Raw genomic sequence first — 17,654 nt, 5'->3', positions numbered from 1 at the left:
AAACTGTTGGTAAAACAGAATTGATCAATTCTTTCCAAAGGGTATCAAATGATTGGTTGAACTGAGACTATTAAAAGGTATGGAGAATATTAAAGTGTATGGGAAGCCAGCAGGCGAGTGGGATTAGTTGATTTATGTGGTGAAAAGCACCAGCAGACACTTGACTGGCCAAAGGCCAGGTCCTTTGCTGTATTCTTTTATAAGAACATAAAGAAATAGGAGCAGGAGTAGGCCATTGTTCTGCCATTCAACATGATAAGGTTGATTTTCTACCTCAACTTTATCTTTCCGCACTATCCTCATAACCCTTGATTCTCTTAGTACTAAAAATCTATCAATCTTGGTCTTGAATATATTCGATGACTGAGCATCCACAACCCTCTGGTGTAGAAAATTCCAAAGATCCACAACCTTTCGAGTGTAGAAATTTCTCCACATCTCAGTCCTAAATAGCCGACCCCTTAAGTGTAAGAAAAATTGAAATATTTTCTTTAAAAATAATTTATGGGCCTGTTGTAATTATCATAATAAATAACAGATAATATGTAATAAGGACCTCATATATAATGCAGTATTATTTTCCAGAAAATTACTGAAAATTTAGTTCTAATAATCTTGGGAGTGGTGATGTCACATATCAAATCATTGACGATGTCACAATATTACTTTGTGTTTATTATCTGCTTAAGAATATATGAGGTTAATTTACACCTTGGGCATGGATGGAAGACTGGCCATCCCATTAAATATCGCTGGACATCAATGGAAAGGAAATTCGGACAAGGTGTACAATTGGCATCCAATCTGCAACCACCAGTTTTCCACAAGCACTCAAAGTGAAAAACACCCACAATAATTTTAGACATATATGTTTATCGTGTTGCATGATTCTAGAGCTTCTGTATGATTGTTTGGATTTGGATTGGTCCATGTTAATCACATAGTATTTCTAGCCATTTGGTCAGCACAGACTGTTGCAGCCATGGAATTAATTCCAGAAAACTGCACATTGTTGCCATATTGCTCTTCCCCAACTCTTCTATTTCCAGCTTAAAACAGCCTACAAGTGCTCTGTTTGTGTGTGCTCCACTTCCTCCCTGGCCCATCTGTACTCCTCTCCATCTTCCCGTCCCTGGTACTCACATGGTCTGACAGGTCACAACCCTAACCTGTTGCCCGCTCCCCTTGCTGATTTAAGTCCACCCTTCAGCTTGTTTCTGCATTTTCACATTGCAGTTCTTATTTAATATTCAACATTTATTCCTCTAACCAACATCACTAAAACAGATTATCTGGCCTCATTGTTTTTCGTCGGACCTTGCTGTTTGTAAAGTGGCTGCCATGTTCCCTACATTACAATGATGCAACATATTAAAAGTACTTCTTTGGCTTTGAAGCACTTTGGGATGTCCTGACATCATGAAAGGCAATATCTACAACGTAAGTTCCTCTTCTTTCATAAGAAACACTAGAGAAGCAAAATGAATACTTGCTTTAAATGAATATGAGATGAAAGTCAAAATAATCTCATTTTTTTTCTATTCAAATGATAAACTACTCAAATAAGATTATGATATCAGCTATACTCCTTGGGCAGTATTCATTTGTACCCATTATACTCTATGTAATTAAATCTCAACATTCAGATGATATTCAGAAACCATTCAGGTTTCCCTGCTTTCAATGATAATACCTTTGAAGCCCTTTGATCAAATTAGAACCTTACAACTCTCTCAAATTATGACCTCTGCATTCCCCTAATTCTGGCCTCACCATTGGTGGCCATACCTTCAGGCCCTAAGCTTTGGAATTCGCTGCCTAAACATCTGAAACTCTGTCTCCTCCTTTAACACGCTCTTTAAAACCTACTGCTTTGACCAAGTCATCATCCTAATAACTGTTTATTTGGCTTGGTGTCAAACTATGTCTGATAATGCTCTTATAAAGTGCCTTGGGATGTTTTACTATATAAAAGCCGCCTTATAAATGGAGGTCGTTGTTGTTCTTGCTAAAGCCTACCTCTTTGACCAAGCTTTTGGTCACCTGTCCTAATATCTCTTTATGTGGCTTGGTGTCAAGTTTTGTTTGGTAACACTCCTGTGAAATATCTTGGGAAATTTTATGATGTTAAAGGTACTCTATAAATGCAGGTGTTATTGGTCTTGATTCTTGACACTTCAATTTTTCCCCCATATCTGAACAGTCAATGCCCAGCACTTCTAACAAAAATGAATTTGCATTTATCTAGCACATTACCATGTCTCTCACGCTGTCCTAAAATACTTTATATATGATGAATTCCTTTGAAAAAACAATTAATATGAAGGAAAACAGGGCAGCCATATTATACTTGGCAAGATCCCACTAACATTAATAAAACTAATGATCAGTTGATCAGCTTTTTTGGTAGTATTTGCTGGGAGTTGAATGTTATCCAGGATACCAGGAGAACCCTTTGCTTTTCATTGAGTGCTTTCACTGGATCTTTATTTTCCAACTGGAGTTGGTTTGGAGTCTCGTCCAAAAGACAGCACCTCTGACAATGCAGCCATCCCTCAGTACTGCACGATCTCACAAACTCACAATCTTGAGGCAGAAATCATAGAATTATAAATCATACAGTTTAGAAGGATTCAGCCCATCCTGCCTGTGCCAGCTCTCTGAAAGAGCTACCAATTAATCCCACTTCCCTGCTCTTTCCCCATAATCCTGCAAATGTTTCCTTTTTAAGTGTTTATCTAATTCCCTTTTGAAAGTTACTGTTGAATCCAACACGCATTCAGATAACGCATTCCAATACATGAGGCAAGGCAAGTGTTGACCATTGAGAAATATCAAATGAAATCTTTGTAAGTATGTATACTGATAGCACACTGCATTATATCAATGTAATAGGGAAAGGGGGGCATGTTGAAGTGTCCCACAATTCCTGCTATTGTCACTCATGATGTTTATGTTTTTTTTATTATTCATTCATGGGATGTCGGCATCGCTGGCTAGGACAGCATTTATTGCCCATCCCTAATTGCCCTTGAGAAGGTAGTGGTGAGCTGAAGGCCTTCTTGAACCGCTGCAGTCCATGGGGGGTAGGTACACCCACAGTGCTGTTAGGAAGGGAGTTCCAGGATTTTGACCCAGTGACAGTGAAGGAGCGGCGATATAGTTCCAAGTCAGAATGGTGTGTGACTTGGAGGGGAACTGGCAGGTGGTGGTGTTCCCATGCATTTGCTGCCTTTGTCCTTCTAGTTGGTAGAGGTCGCGGGTTTGGAAGGTGTTGTTTAAGGAGCCTTGGTGCATTGCTGCAGTGCATCTTGTAGATGGTACACACTGCTGCCACTGTGCATTGGTGGTGGAGGGAGTGAATGTTTGTAGATGGGGTGCCAATCAAGCGGGTGGCTTTGTCCTGGATAGTGTCGAGCTTCTTGAGTGTTGTTGGAGCTGCACCCATCCAGGCAAGTGGAGAGTATTCCATCACACTCCTGACTTGTGCCTTGTAGATGGTGGACAGGCTTTGGGGAGTCAGGAGGTGAGTTACTCGCTGCAGGATTCCTAGCCTCTGACCTATTCTTGTAGTCATGATATTTATATGGCTACTTCAGTTCAGTTTCTGGTCAATGGTAGCCCCTAGGATGTTGATAGTGGGGGATACAGCGATCGCAAGGCCATTGAATGTCAAGGGAAGAGGGTTAGATTCTCTCTTGTTGGAGATGATCATTGCCTGGCACTTGTATGGCGTGAATGTTACTTACCACTTATCAGCCCAAGCCTGGATATTGTCCAGGTCTTGCTGCATTTCTACACAGACTGCTTCAGTTTCTGAGGAGTCACGAATGGTGCTGAACATTGTGCAGTCATCAGCAAACATCCCCACTTCTGACCTTATGACTGAAGGAAGGTCATTGATGAAGCAGCTGAAGATGGTTGAGCCTAGGACACTACCCTGAGGAACTCCTGCAGTGATGTCTTGGAGCTCAGATGATTGACCTCCAACAACCACAACTATCTTCCTTTGCGCTAGGTATGACTCCAGCCAGCAGAGGGTTTTCCCCCTGATTCCCACTGACCTCATTTTGTTAGGGCTCCTTGATGCCATACTCAATCAAATGCTGCCTTGATGTCAAGGGCAGTCATTCTCACCTCACCTTACGTGCTTTATTCTGACATATGATTTCACTGTTAATTTTTACCTGCATCCAATCTTTTCGTGCCACATTTATTTCAACTTCTGCAATAATAATTGCACAAACAAAATTATCTAATACATGGATATATCTTGTGATGGTATAATAAGTGTGTTAATTATTGGGATCTCACAATGCCTCCAAAACTAAGACCATTAGGAATGACATTTTGCAGACTGCCAATGTGTAAAACTTACTTTGAAAATCTTGTCCTTTGACTCCACACTTCCTCCAAATAGAAGGTGTTGCCATGGCAATCCTTATGTGTCCTAGCTATGTCTGCTCTTTCTTGTTCCAGTCCCACACAGGTCCCCTCCATTACCTCTTTTTCTAGTACACTGATGATTGATTGTATTGGTGCCAATTTGGGTCTCACCCTGAACTAGATCATTTCATTAATGTTTCTTTCAAATTCCACTGCTCCCTTCACATGGTCAATCTCCAACTCTTCACTTTGCTTTATCTCCATTTCTTTAGCTAGGCTGTCAATCAATATTTTCTAAAAGTCCACTGACTCCCACAGCTACTTTGATTACAATTTCCTACAAATACACGACCTGTAAAGCCTCTATTCCATTCTCCAAGTTTCTCCATCTCCATCACATCTGTTCTGACAATACCACCTTCCACATCAGTGCCTCTGACATGTCTTCCTTTTTCCTCAAGCAAGGATTACCCTCCACTATGGTTAACAGGGCCCTCGACCATGTCCATCCTATTTCCATCACTTTTGCTTTCACCCTTTCCTTCCCTCCCAGAACCACAATAGGGTTTCCTTTGTCCTCACCTTCCACCCAAACAACCTCCACATTCAACAGATGATCCTCTGCCATTTCCGCCACCTTCAGAATGATACCACCACCAAATGCATCCTCCCCTCTCCTTCCTTTTCAGCATTCTGAAGAGACCATTTCCTGCGCGACACCCTGGTACACTCCTTAGTCAACCCAACACCCACTCCCCTTCCCATGGCACCGTCCCATGCAAGAGCAGTAAATGCAACACCTGCCCTTTTACCTCCTCCTTTCCCAGGGCCCTAAACCCTCCTTCCAGGTGAAACAATGATTTACTTGTATTTCTTTCAATTCAGTATACTATATTTGCTGCTCACATGCAGCTTGCTCTACATTGAGGAGGCAAACAGAGATTGGGTGATTGATTTGCTGAACAGCCTGTGATTTTAATTCTTCATCCCACTGTGACGTCTCTGTCCTCAGCCCCCTACACTGTTCCAATGAAGTTCAATGTAAGCTTGAGGAACACCTCATCTTTCGATTATGTACTTTACAGCCTTCTGGTTGTCTTGTGAGGAAAGGTTGGACAGACTGGGCTTGTTTTCACTGGAATTTAGAAGAGTGAGGAGAGACTTGATTGAAATTTATAAGATCCTGAATGGTCTTGATGAGGTGGATGTGGAGAGGATGCGTCCTCTTGTGGGGGAGTCCAGAACTAGGGGGAACTGTTTTAAAATTAGGGGTCGCCCTTTTAGGACAGAGATGAGGAGAATGTTTTTCTCTCATAGAGTTGTGCGACTTTGGAACTCTCTGCTTCAGAAGGTGAAGGAGGCTGGGTCATTGAATATTTTTTATTTTATATATTTTAGGTTATCTTTAGGCAAGGGAATCAAAGGTTATTGGGGGTAGTTGGGAGTGTGGAGTTCAAGACACAAACAGATTAGCCATGATCTTATTGAATAGCGGAGCAGGCTCGAGAGGCTGAATGGCCTACTTCTGCCCCTAATTCGTATGTTGTATGTATGTTCATATATTGGCTTCAACAATTTTAGATCATAACCACTTTTTTCAGACAGCAGGTGCTGGTACTCCTTCTGCTGTTGCCATTCACACCTCCTCTAGACCCATCTTTTGATTCTTGATTGGTCCCATTACTATCTCTTTGCCTTCCACCATCATCCTCTTTTGTCATTTAATCTTTCCTGCCTTCCAACCTCCCACAGAAGTTCCCTTTTGTCCACCCCTCCCCCCCACCCCCAGCCTCAGTCTTGCTTAAAACCTGCTCCATCTCTAATTTTTCCCGGTTCTGATGAAAGGTCATGGACCTGAGGCATTAACGTTTCTTTCTTTCCCCCTACAAATGCTGCCTGACCTGCTGGATATTTTCTGTTTTCATTTCAGATTTCTGCAGCATTTTGCATTTTGTTTTATTGTCAACCATTTCCCCAGTTTAGCGCTGAGAGTTAAGTTGAAGTCGCATGTCAAGGAAAGTCAAACAAACACAAAGCGATCGATGGTTCAGGTGCCAGAACTTTGCAGAACAAGCTGTTTAAAACATCTTCCTGAGAAATCTTTAAACCTCAACAAGAGTCACTCAACACATGCAGGATAGAATGAAACTGACCAGGTTAAGCGGGAAGGCGGAAGCCAATCGTAACATGGTATAGGGTTGCTTTGGGAAATAGGGGGATGGCTGCATCGTTAACTAACAGCAGAGGTACTGATGAATTTTAATAATTCCCAGTGGGTCATATAATCTCTTCCAGGACATAGATTTGCTTTCCAAAAGTGCAAATTAGCTCCAGAGAACTGTTTTAAAATTATAACATACACACAGACATAAATTTAACACATTTTCGACCAATCTCAATCTTTATTAAAGAGAACGTCACGTCATTCGCTACTTACCATTTGTGTGTCTCCTGAGAGCTCAACTGAATAGGAAGAAAACAAGTCTGTGTTTATAATTTAAAGACGAGATCCATGCTGCCTTGTTTCTACTGGTTCAACTCAACCGAAGCAGTTGGAAGAGATACTTGGACTTCGTGTAACTCTTAATTTGTTTATAAAGTCCGACTTAGTAATTGACATGGTCCATCTCGGACACTTCCCTTCCCTTCCTCGACTTCTCTATCTCCATCTCTGGGAATAGGTTGTCTACTAATATCCATTATAAGCCCACTGACTCCCACAGCTACCTCGACTACACTTCGTCACACCCTGCCTCCTGTAAGGACTCCATTCCATTCTCCCAGTTTCTCTGTCTCTGACGTATCCGCTCTGATGATGCTACTTTCCATGACTTCCTTTTTCTTCAACAGAGGATTCCCTCCACTGTGGTTGACAGGGTCCTCAACCGTGTCCGGCCCATTTCCTGAACTTCTACCCTCACCCCTTCCCCTCCCTCCCAGAACCGCGACAGGGTTCCCTTTGACCTCACTTTCCACCCCATCAGCCTCCATATCCAAAAGACCATCCTCTGCCATTTCCGCCACCTCCAGCGTGATGCCACTACCAAACCCATCTTCCCCTCCCTTCCCCTGTCAGCATTCCGAAGGGATCATTCCTTCCGTGACACCCTGGTCCACTCCTCCATTACCCCCACCACCTCGTCCCCTTCCCATGGCACCTTCCCCTGCAATCGCAGGAGATGTAATACCTGCCCAATTACCTCCTCTCTCCTCACTATCCCAGGCCCCAAACACTCCTTTCAGGTGAAGCAGCGATTTACTTGTACTTCTTTCAATGTAGTATACTGTATGCGCTGCTCACAATGTGGTCTCCTCTACATTGGGGAGACCAAACGCAGTCAGGGTGACCGCTTTGCGGAACACCTCCGCTCAGTCCACAAGCAGGACCCCGAGCTTCTGGTTGCTTGCCATTTCAACAGTCCCCCCTGCTCTCATCTCTGTCCTGGGATTGCTGCAGTGTTCCAGTGAACATCAACGCAAGCTCGAGGAACAGCATCTCATTTACCGACCAGGCACACTACAGCCTGCCGGACTGAACATTGAGTTCAATAATTTCAGAGCATGGCGGGCCCCCCATTTTACTCTTATTTCTGGTTATTTTTTTCTTTTTCCTTTTTAAACATTTTTTTGTGTTTGTTTTATTTCGTTTCATCTTAGTTTGTTCCGTTTGCTTACCCACTTTTTTTCATGTTGGTTCTTGCAGCTGTTCAATTTTCAGTCCATTAACACCCTAATCTGGACTAATGCTTTGTCTTTCAACACAGCGACCCAGGTTCAATTCTGGGTACTGCCTGTGTGGAGCTAGCAAGTTCTCCCTGTGTCAGCGTGGGTTTTCTCCGGGTGCTCCGGTTTCCTCTCACAGCCAAAGACTTGCAGGTTGATAGGTAAATTGGCCATTATAAATTGCCCCTAGTATAGGTAGGTGGTAGGGGAATATAGGGACAGGTGGGGATGTGGTAGGAATATAGGATTAGTGTAGGATAAGTATAAATGGGTGGTTGATGGTCGGCACAGACTCGGTGGGCCGAAGGGCCTGTTTCAGTGCTGTATCTCGAAATAAATAAAAAATAAAAATAATAAATAAACACTGTTAACATATTGTTTGCCTTTGCTCCACGACCTTCTGGTCAGCTATCCTGTGACTTTGTCCTATCTACACCTTCTCCTTTGTTATCTCTTGCCCCACCCCCGCTTTACTTGCTTATAACCTTTTACATTTCTAATATTTGCCAGTTCTGAAGAAGGGTCACTGATCTGAAATGTTAACTCTGCTTCTCTCTCCACAGATGCTGCCAGACCTGCTGAGTATTTCCAGTATTTCTTGTTTTTATTTCAGATTTCCAGCATCTGCAGTATTTTGCTTTTGTTTTAGTAATTGAGAATATCGGGCGAAGATTTAGAATCAGGTTAAAGGCCAAGCATTCTCAATGGCCTGCTTTCGATTCACATTGAAAGTTTACGTGGTATGAATTAAAGGTCCCACGAAAGTTTGGTTAGTCAATGTTCTGATGTGGTTCCGAGCCTGCCCGCAATAAACAGTATGATTCCAGACAATCCCTGGCGCAGTTTACTGGTCTCAGTCAGAGCTGTATTAAAGGTCCTACAATTAGTCTCAGGACCTCCATGTTAGCGCGGGGGAGGAGGAGGGGAGGGGGGGGGGGGGACAAGCTCCTGGTCGCCACCAATTACTCCCTCCCCCTTCCCTCCCAGGGAAAATCTATACCTGTGAAGGTTGGTCAAGAACAAGATCAGGCTGAGATGTGATGCCCTTTGTGATGAATTGCGAGATGAGTGAGCAGCAGACTGCTGGCCTCTGTGGAACCATATTCCGCGGTGAGCCAGTCTCTCAGGAGCTGAAGGGGAGAACTGGGGAGATTGTGAATGCAAGCTACAATCTTCGCATTTGCCATTACAGTCAGTCTCTCCTTGCACATTATTATGGATGTGCCAGCATGGACAAGTTTAACATTCGAATTCCTAGAGCTATCAGTCTAGCTGCTCAGGTTACTTGTTCAGGTGCCTATATTGCTGCTCTTATTCTTGTTTTCAGACAATAAAGCTGCTAAATCATAGAGTGATACAGATTCATGCAGCGATACCGCGCTGGAGGCCATTCGGCCCACTATGAATGTACTGAAAATCTCGTTTCAAAACTAATTATTGCAACGTCCCCAAAATCAGAACAAAAACTACAGACATTACTCAAGGCTGCTGGAGTTGAGATTGCCTTGGATTTAACGTTTTGCTGCCTACAAGGGTAGTGGAAGCGGAGACGATGAATGATTTGAAAAGGAAATTGGATGGGCATTTGAGGGAAACAGACTTGTTTCTATGGGGTTAGAACGGGGGAATGGGACCGAATGGATTGCTCTACAGTGAGCTGGCATAGACTCGGTGTGCAGAATGCCTCTTTCTGCGTCGCCATGACTCCATAACTCTAGGTACATGTAGTTTTTTTGTGCAGAATTTAACTGATACGTTCACTGTGGAACTTGTTCAGCTTCACAGATCCTGCAGCCAGTTTTGTAACTCTATATCCCTAGAACAGCATGACAACAGAAATGTGGCAGTTTTAAGGCGGTAACTAACTGCTCCAGACTAGAGATGATCTATTGGCGTTGAGTAATTTACGTTTTACAATCTCTTGTTTAGACCTATCAGTATTCAGGATGCTTTAAGACATCGCACAAAGCGAGAGTATATCATATATATATATATATATATATCTTGAAATATGAATATGGTGTGCCCACCCTTAAATGTGAGGTCGAAAGGTTACAATAATTGCTCGACTAACGAGGACTCCGTTGAAGCATAAATAGCCAGGCTGTTACCGTCGATTTCTGCAGAGGTCCCAGTCCCAACACAGTTCAACACCTGCAAGCAGTGACAATTCACAGATTACACCAACGTTCAACAGTCAGTGAGTATGCAGCGCTGCACATTTTGTATTAGAAGAGAAAACGGTGCAACTGCACAAGAGCTTCCATCATTTTTAGATTTCCAGCATTTCCTGTTTTTTTTTTCTCCTTAATCTCTGTACTTTTGAGAGAAAAAATGTTTAATGACTTACTATAAAATGGGATTTTCTTCTTCCACACTCCCTTGTGTTAATCTCCTGTAATATTGAAATGTGTGAATTGAGACCAGTCTTTGCTCTTCAGCAGAGTGTGAGCTGTTAGTTAATTTAGACTTTAGCAATAGAATACAACACAACAATGAAATGTTTACATATATGGTTCAGTGCAAGTCAGCGACGGCGGTAATTTTAGTACAGAAATGTAATTTTCATTTTCGTAAAGTGTTAATTTTAAAATCCAGTAATGTATTTTTGAATAAAATGAATCCCTTTTTGTTTCCTGCAGTACCTAAAAAGCCCCATAGACACAGTAATGGCGATGTGCAAAGTCTGGAGAGTTTTGGCGACACTCTTTGTAACGGTGCTGGGCTGTGTGCGGTGCCTGCCCCTAGACGGGGAGACTCTGTGTACGGCAGGGGGCCGCGCCAAGTACAGTCTGATCTTCACGGGCAAGTGGAGCCGCACCGCTTTCCCCAAGCAGTACCCGCTCTACCGGCCCCCGGCGCAGTGGTCCCCGTTGATGGGTAAGTCAGAATACCGCTGACAACTCCAAATACTGCGTGCGCAATCTGACCTGTAACCACTTTAAAGAAGTTTAATGTAACTAATCTGACAAATGTTACTTATGGCCGAGCCTCTCAAAGATGGGTAGATTGCCGCTAGAATTAGTTTTGAAGTTAACTTTTTTTAACTGTAACTTCCCCCCCCCTCCTCAATTCTAATTGAAGACATGTAAATTTCACCCAACGATCACTTTCTTCCCTAATAAAGTGGGCGCTGCTCCTTTTTAAATTGACTTGTAACATTTACTCTTTCTTTGGGGATCGCACTGCCACCTGGCGGACACCACCTTAGAGAAGGAAAACGTTTCCCTTTCGCAGTTGCCCTCCGTTAAGAGGCGGCATTCTGGCTTGTTACTTTAAGGAACGTACGTGAGTGTTGAGAACTAATGAGTTCTTCTTTAATCGGCCGAAGGATGAATATAATCCTCGAGAAAAATGTTCCCCTTATTTCCAGCCGCACTGTTATTTTATGAATACTGCAATTTTAATGACTCCTTTGTCATGGTGCAAGTTGTAATATAACGTTAGTTGCTTTTTATCAACCAGAAGACTACTTATTGCTCTGGATGGCTTTCTTTAAAAGAACAAAAAGTACAGTAACTAACATTTCGTACAACCATCAACCCAATGACCCCCGGGGCACAGGATGGGACTGCTCCGGAATGCTGCACTGTCAGAGGTGCCGCCTTTCGGATAAGACGTTGAAATCGAGGTCTGGTCTGCTGTCTCATGTGGAGGTAAAAGGTCTCATGGCACTATTTCGAAGAGCAGGAGAGTTATCCCTGGTGACCTGGCCAATATTTATCTGTCAAACATCACAAAAAACTAGATTACCTGGTGCTTATCACATTACTGTTTGTGGGAACTTTCTGTGCACAAATTGCCAGTTGCATTTTCTACATTACAACAGTGACTACACTTAAAAAGTATTTCATTGGCTGTAAAGTGCTTTGTCTGAGGTCATGAAAGGTGCTATATAAAAGCAAATCTTTCTTTTTCATTACATTGTCATGGGAATTTCTATGTAGCATCTCTACTCTCAGACTCTAAAATTAAAGCTATTAAGACAGACGATCTCTGTGCATTTCCATCCTTCCCTTCCCATATTTGTACCTCGCTTTGTTTCTGTCTATCTCTTCCTGTGGCCGTGTTTGCCCCGGGATTTCACTGTTAATTTATTATTTTAGTCCAATGTCTCAATGTGAATTGGGTTGCCTAACCTTGTTCGTTCTTGCTTTCACCTCTGGTGCATCACATTGGGTTAAGTGAATCTCTAACATCCCAAGGCTTTTTCTGGGATCTCTTTCAGAAATTCAAGGCTTTTCTTTTCAATATCCAAAAATATTGTTGGATGGATACACAGAATTTGCTTTAAAAATGCAAGTCGAGGAGTGAGATACTTTTTTTTCTAGTTCTAGGTGACCATTAAATCAGGTGTGAATTATCAGAGCATCCACACTTGTGATGTTCACTGAAAATATTTTTACTTTTATCTTGCTTATGACTGTATTTTTGTATCTTTTTAAAGTAGGAGAAAATGCTTTACGTTTATCACTTGTGCACCCTGACATACTGGTTGCATTTTAAGTCCAGAAGTTTGTTAGTTGATATAAATTAGTGGGGGTGGTGGGAAAGACATGTTTGCTGATAGGGTTATTACCTTTTGCCAGCAAATGCAGTTTATTCTGGTTTTCATATATGATCACTCTTATGGCCAGGTGGTAAGGGGGTTCCCATTGTTCAACTCCCAACTGACAGCAGCAAGTGTTTTTGTTACTAGGGCTTTTAACCCCTTTATGTATTATTTGTCAAATAAACAGACAGCATCAGGTTTTCTTGTAGGTTTAAAACAGAAGATTAGCTATTTATTGAGCAATATTCATTCCCGAAATTGTCGCAACCACACCCACTCATGCATTCACTCGCACACACATAAGGAAACGGTAGAGAGGAAAAGGGGTAAATGGTTTAAAGTGAGGTAGGTGTTCGGGGTTCACGGTAAACCTGTTCAATCTTCTCAGAGGTCAATTTCTCTTTTAAAGTTGCAGGCCTGAGTTGGTTGGAAATTTCTTTGTTGGTTGAGATTTCAGTCTGGAGACGGGGGAATCACTTCCAGCTCTTTTCTGCACAAGTTAAATTGTAGAATTCACAATAGTGTACCTTCTTTGACTTTTGCTGGATTTCTCCCAGCTCTCAGCTGGACAGGCTTTCATGATGTTTGTTCTGATCTCTCTCTCTCTCTCTGATTCCCCTTCTCTCTCTCTCTCCAGAGAGCTACTTTTAAAGGTCAAAAATATCTCACATCTTGGGCTGAATTTTACCAGTCCTCCAATATCGGGGGTTATGGTGGGTGGGCCCGAAGAATTCTTCCAGGAGAGGCCCACCATGACCCCCAATGTCGGGAAGGCCCCACCGCATTTTACCGGCAGCGGCAAGGCCTTGGTGCAGCCCTCCCCCCCGCTGCTGCTGAGCGATGGGACCTTCATTTAAATATTGTTACAACCAAGGCGGGAGTAATGCACTGTTAATTCAGTCCCACTACTCCACAGGTCACAGCATATTAGTAAAGTTCCTCACCTACTGGAAAATCAGCCGAATTAAACACTTTATTTATCCCCATAATAAAGCACACCAAACCAGGTTTCTTTAAACAACAGAATTAAATATTTATTAATAAGCTAAAATCTTAAACAATAGTGGGATAAATTTATATGCATGAAAAGATTTTATAACTCCTTGATCTTCCTAAGCCTCGTGCACACACATGACATTCAAAAACCAACAGTTAACCGGTTTTGAAAGGTTGTTTTAAGTTGCAACTGTTTCTTAGGAATGATAAAATAATTAATTGTCACTGTCTGGTAGGATAGTTCTGGATTGGTGAGGTGTCCCAGAGTCAAATAGTCGGATGCCACTCGAAGTTCTCCAGGTGAAAATAATGAACAGTTTGTGATGGGTAGGCATTCAAGGAAATTCGTCTGCAGCAAGCGTCATACATATCTTTCAGCAAAAGTGTAGCAACAAGTCTACTTACATTTTAAAGTAGCAGTCTTAACAGTAGAAACATTCTTGAAATTTCAGGATCTCTTAAAAAACACAAAATGCAACAGAACTCAGGTTCAATGAAAAGTGCAGGAAGGCATGGCAGGAGCAGTACCAGGAATACCTCAAAATGAGGTGTCAACCTGGTGAAGCTACAACCCAGGACTACTTGCATGCCAAGGAGCATAAGCAGCCTGCGATAGACAGAGCTAAGTGATCCCATAACCAAAGGATCAGATCTAAGCTCTGCAGTCCTGTCACATCCAGTCGTGAATGGTGGTGCACAAATAAACAACTATCTGGAGGAAGTGGTTCCACAAATATCCCCATCCTCAATGATTGGGGAGCCCAGCGCATCGGTGCAAAAGATAAGGCTGAAGCATTTGCAACAATCTTCAGTCTGAAGTGCCGAATGGATTATACATCTCAGCCTTCTCAAGAGCTCCCCAGCATCACAGATGCCAGTCTTCAGCCAATTCGATTCACCCCACGTGATATCAAGAAACGACTGAAGGCACTGGATACTGCAAAGACTATGGGCCCTGACAATATTCCGGTAATAGTACTGAAGACCTGTGCTCCACAACTTTCCATACCCCTACCATGCTGTTCCAGTACAGCTACAACACTGGCATCTATCCGGCAATGTGGAAAATTGCCCAGTTAGCACAAATGCAGGACAAGTCCAACCTGGCCAATTATCACCCCATCAATCTACTCTCAATCATCAGTAAAGTGATGGAAGGTGTCATCAACAGTATTATCAAGCAGTTCTTGCTTAGCAATAACCTGCTCAGTGATGCTCAGTTTGGGTTCCGTCAGGGCCACTCAGCTCTTGACCTCATTACAGCCTTGGTTCAAGCATGGACAAAAGAGCTGAACTCAAGAGGTGAGGTGAGAGTGACTGCCCTTGACATCAAGGCAGCATTTGACCGAGTATGAGATCAAGGAGCCCTAGCAAAACTGGAGTCAATGGGAATCAGGGGGAAACTCTCGGCTGGCTGGAGTCATACCTAGCGCAAAGGAAGATGGCCGTGGTTGTTGGAGGTCAAACATCTCAGCTCCAGGACATCACTGCAGGAGTTCCTTAGGGTAGTGTCCTAGGCCCAATCATCTTCAGCTGCCTCATCAATGACCTTCCTTCAATCATAAGGTCAGAGTGGGTATGTTCGCTGATGACTGCACAATGTTCCGCACCATTCGCGATTCCTCATACTGAAGCAGTCTGTGTAGAAATGCAGCAAGACCTGGACAATATCCAAGCTTGGGCTGATAAGTGGCAAGTAACATTCGTGCCACACAAGTGCCAGGCAATGACCATCTCCAACAAGAGAGAATCTAACCATATCCCCTTGACATTCAATGGCATTGCGTTCGCTGAATCTCCCACGATCAACATCCTGGGGTTACCATTTACCAGGAACTGAACTGGAGTAGCCATATAAATACCGTGGCTACAAGAGCAGGTCAGAGGCTAGGAATGCTGCAGCGAGTAACTCACCTGACTCCCCAAAGCCTGTCCACCACCTACAAGGCAAAAGTCAGGAGTGTGATGGAATACTCTCCACTTGCCTGGACGGGTGCAGCTCCAACAACACTCAAGAAGCTTGACATCATCCAGGACAAAGCAGCCCGCTTGATTGGCACCCCATACACAAACATTCACTGCCTCCACCACCGGTGCACAGTGGCAGCAGTGTGTACCATATACAAGATGCATTGCAGCAATGCACCAAGGCTCCTTAGACAGCACCTTACAAACCCGCGACCTCTACCACCTAGAAAGACAAGAGCAGCAGATGCATGGGAAAACCACCACCTGCACGTTCCCCTCCAAGCCACACTGTCGCTGGGTCAAAATCCGGAACTCCCTTCCTAACAGCACTGTGGGTGTACCTACCCCACATGGACTGCAGCAGTTCAAGAAGGCACTCACCACCACCTTCTCAAGGTCAATAAATGCTGGCCTGGCCAATGACGCCCACATCACATGAATGAATAAAAAAGAACTCACTCTTGAGGCAGAAATTTTCCAGAGACTGGAGACAATATGAATTTTACTACCTTTAACAATGCAGGCTTCATCTCAGCAAAGGAGCCTTTCTCCACAGACAGCAGCAACTCCTCTTTCTCTGGGTGTTTCCTCTCTCCAGGGGTCTTTTCTCTCACCAGGTAGATAGCAGTCCCAACTCAAATGTAAGATTCCTTTTTTTTCGCAAGAGAGACAAGTCTTTCTTTCAGGGAGAGTTCTTTTCCTGGTCTGCCAGCACAACTGGCTTTTAGCTGCTCATAGCTCCCTGGTCTGTTTCACTCTGCCAAAACTGAACCTAAAAGCTTGCAACAGTGACCATGTCACAAGACAGTTGTAACTCGCCCGGTCACTTGGATATGAGTTTCACAGCCTGTTTACTTCAAACACCAAGTCTCAGCAGTCACTGTTCACAGAAAGCCCTTTTTCTCAGTCTTAAAGGCACACAGACCTCTTATTTTGTTTTAAAAATACAAAACTTTCGTGATACCTCTGCCCTTGGTGAAATGAAACGCCATTCTTGAATGCATTTCAGTACAATGTAAAACCGAAATTGAAAAAAACATTTTTAACCTATCTTCGCATTCACTCTACTGGTAATTAACACAATTTTGCTTTGTACCATTGTTGCTCATGCAACTCAACAAGGTTAAATTGGTGACAAAGCATAGGTGATAACATTGTTTTTTTCCCGAAATAGTTACAATTTTCAAATGATAAGGCTGTAGCAATAAACTCCATCTGAATATTCTGGCATTTTGATTTTTAAATTTTTCCACAAACGTTAATGGGTTATGGTCAGTGTATATTAGTGTTTCTTTGTAGTCTTGGTGGACATATACTTCGAAATGTTTTATAGCCAGCAAATAGCCAAATGTTTCTTTTTCCATGGTGGAATACTTCTTTTGGTGGCAATTCAATTTTTTTGAGACGTACCCTACTGGTTTTTCTATGCCTGATTATTCATCCTGCAATAAGACTGCACCAACACCCAGGTCACTAGTATCAATCGCTACCTTGAAGAGTTTATCAAAATTTGGAACAGTCTAGTTAAGATTGCCTTTAGCTTTTCAAAATCTGCCTGGCATTCACCTGACCATACTACTTTGGTTTTCTTTTTCTGTAGCAAATCGGTTACTGGAGCAGCTACATCACTAAAATTCGGTACAAACTTTCTGTAGAAACCACACATCCCCAAAATCCTTATGATTTCATGTTTAGTCTTGGAAATAGGGAACTCCACTAAGGTTTGTACTTTTGCCATTCTTGGCTATGCTTGTCCTTGCCCCACTATATGTCCGAGGTAGGTCACTCTTGTTTTTCTGAATTCGCTTTTTGCCAGATTTACCACTAAATCAGCGGCTTGTAACTTTTTAAGTAAAGTTTCTAGCTGTTTTAAGTGTTCTTTCCAAGTGTTACTATAGATATACATCATCAAGATACACTACACTGTTGGGAACACTGGCTACCACCTGATTCATTAATCTCTGAAAAGTTGCTTGATAAAGACAAAAGTGTGACAAAAGCTGATATTTCTTTAGCTCGAGGTGTCAAA

General features: G+C 42.8%; 1 protein-coding gene across 2 annotated transcripts in view; it reads left to right on the top strand.

Annotated features, from left to right (window-relative positions):
• Positions 1-17,654, top strand: part of spon2b (spondin 2b, extracellular matrix protein) — a 72,222-nt gene that overhangs the window by 34,314 nt on the left and 20,254 nt on the right. The window contains exons 1-2 of one of the 2 annotated variants that reach the window (XM_068044551.1): positions 10,092-10,309; positions 10,752-10,989. In XM_068044551.1, the coding sequence (XP_067900652.1) occupies positions 10,779-10,989 (211 nt within the window). In that variant the 5' untranslated portion in view covers positions 10,092-10,309; positions 10,752-10,778. Of the gene's footprint in view, positions 1-10,091; positions 10,310-10,751; positions 10,990-17,654 lie in introns of those variants that run through there. The other variant, XM_068044633.1, reaches the window with a different exon arrangement.

This window comes from Heterodontus francisci, chromosome 1 (assembly GCF_036365525.1).
Source record: "Heterodontus francisci isolate sHetFra1 chromosome 1, sHetFra1.hap1, whole genome shotgun sequence".
Lineage (NCBI taxonomy): Eukaryota > Metazoa > Chordata > Chondrichthyes > Heterodontiformes > Heterodontidae > Heterodontus > Heterodontus francisci.
The sequence above is the reverse complement of the archived record's forward strand: the minus strand, read 5'-3'. Positions and strand labels throughout refer to the sequence as shown.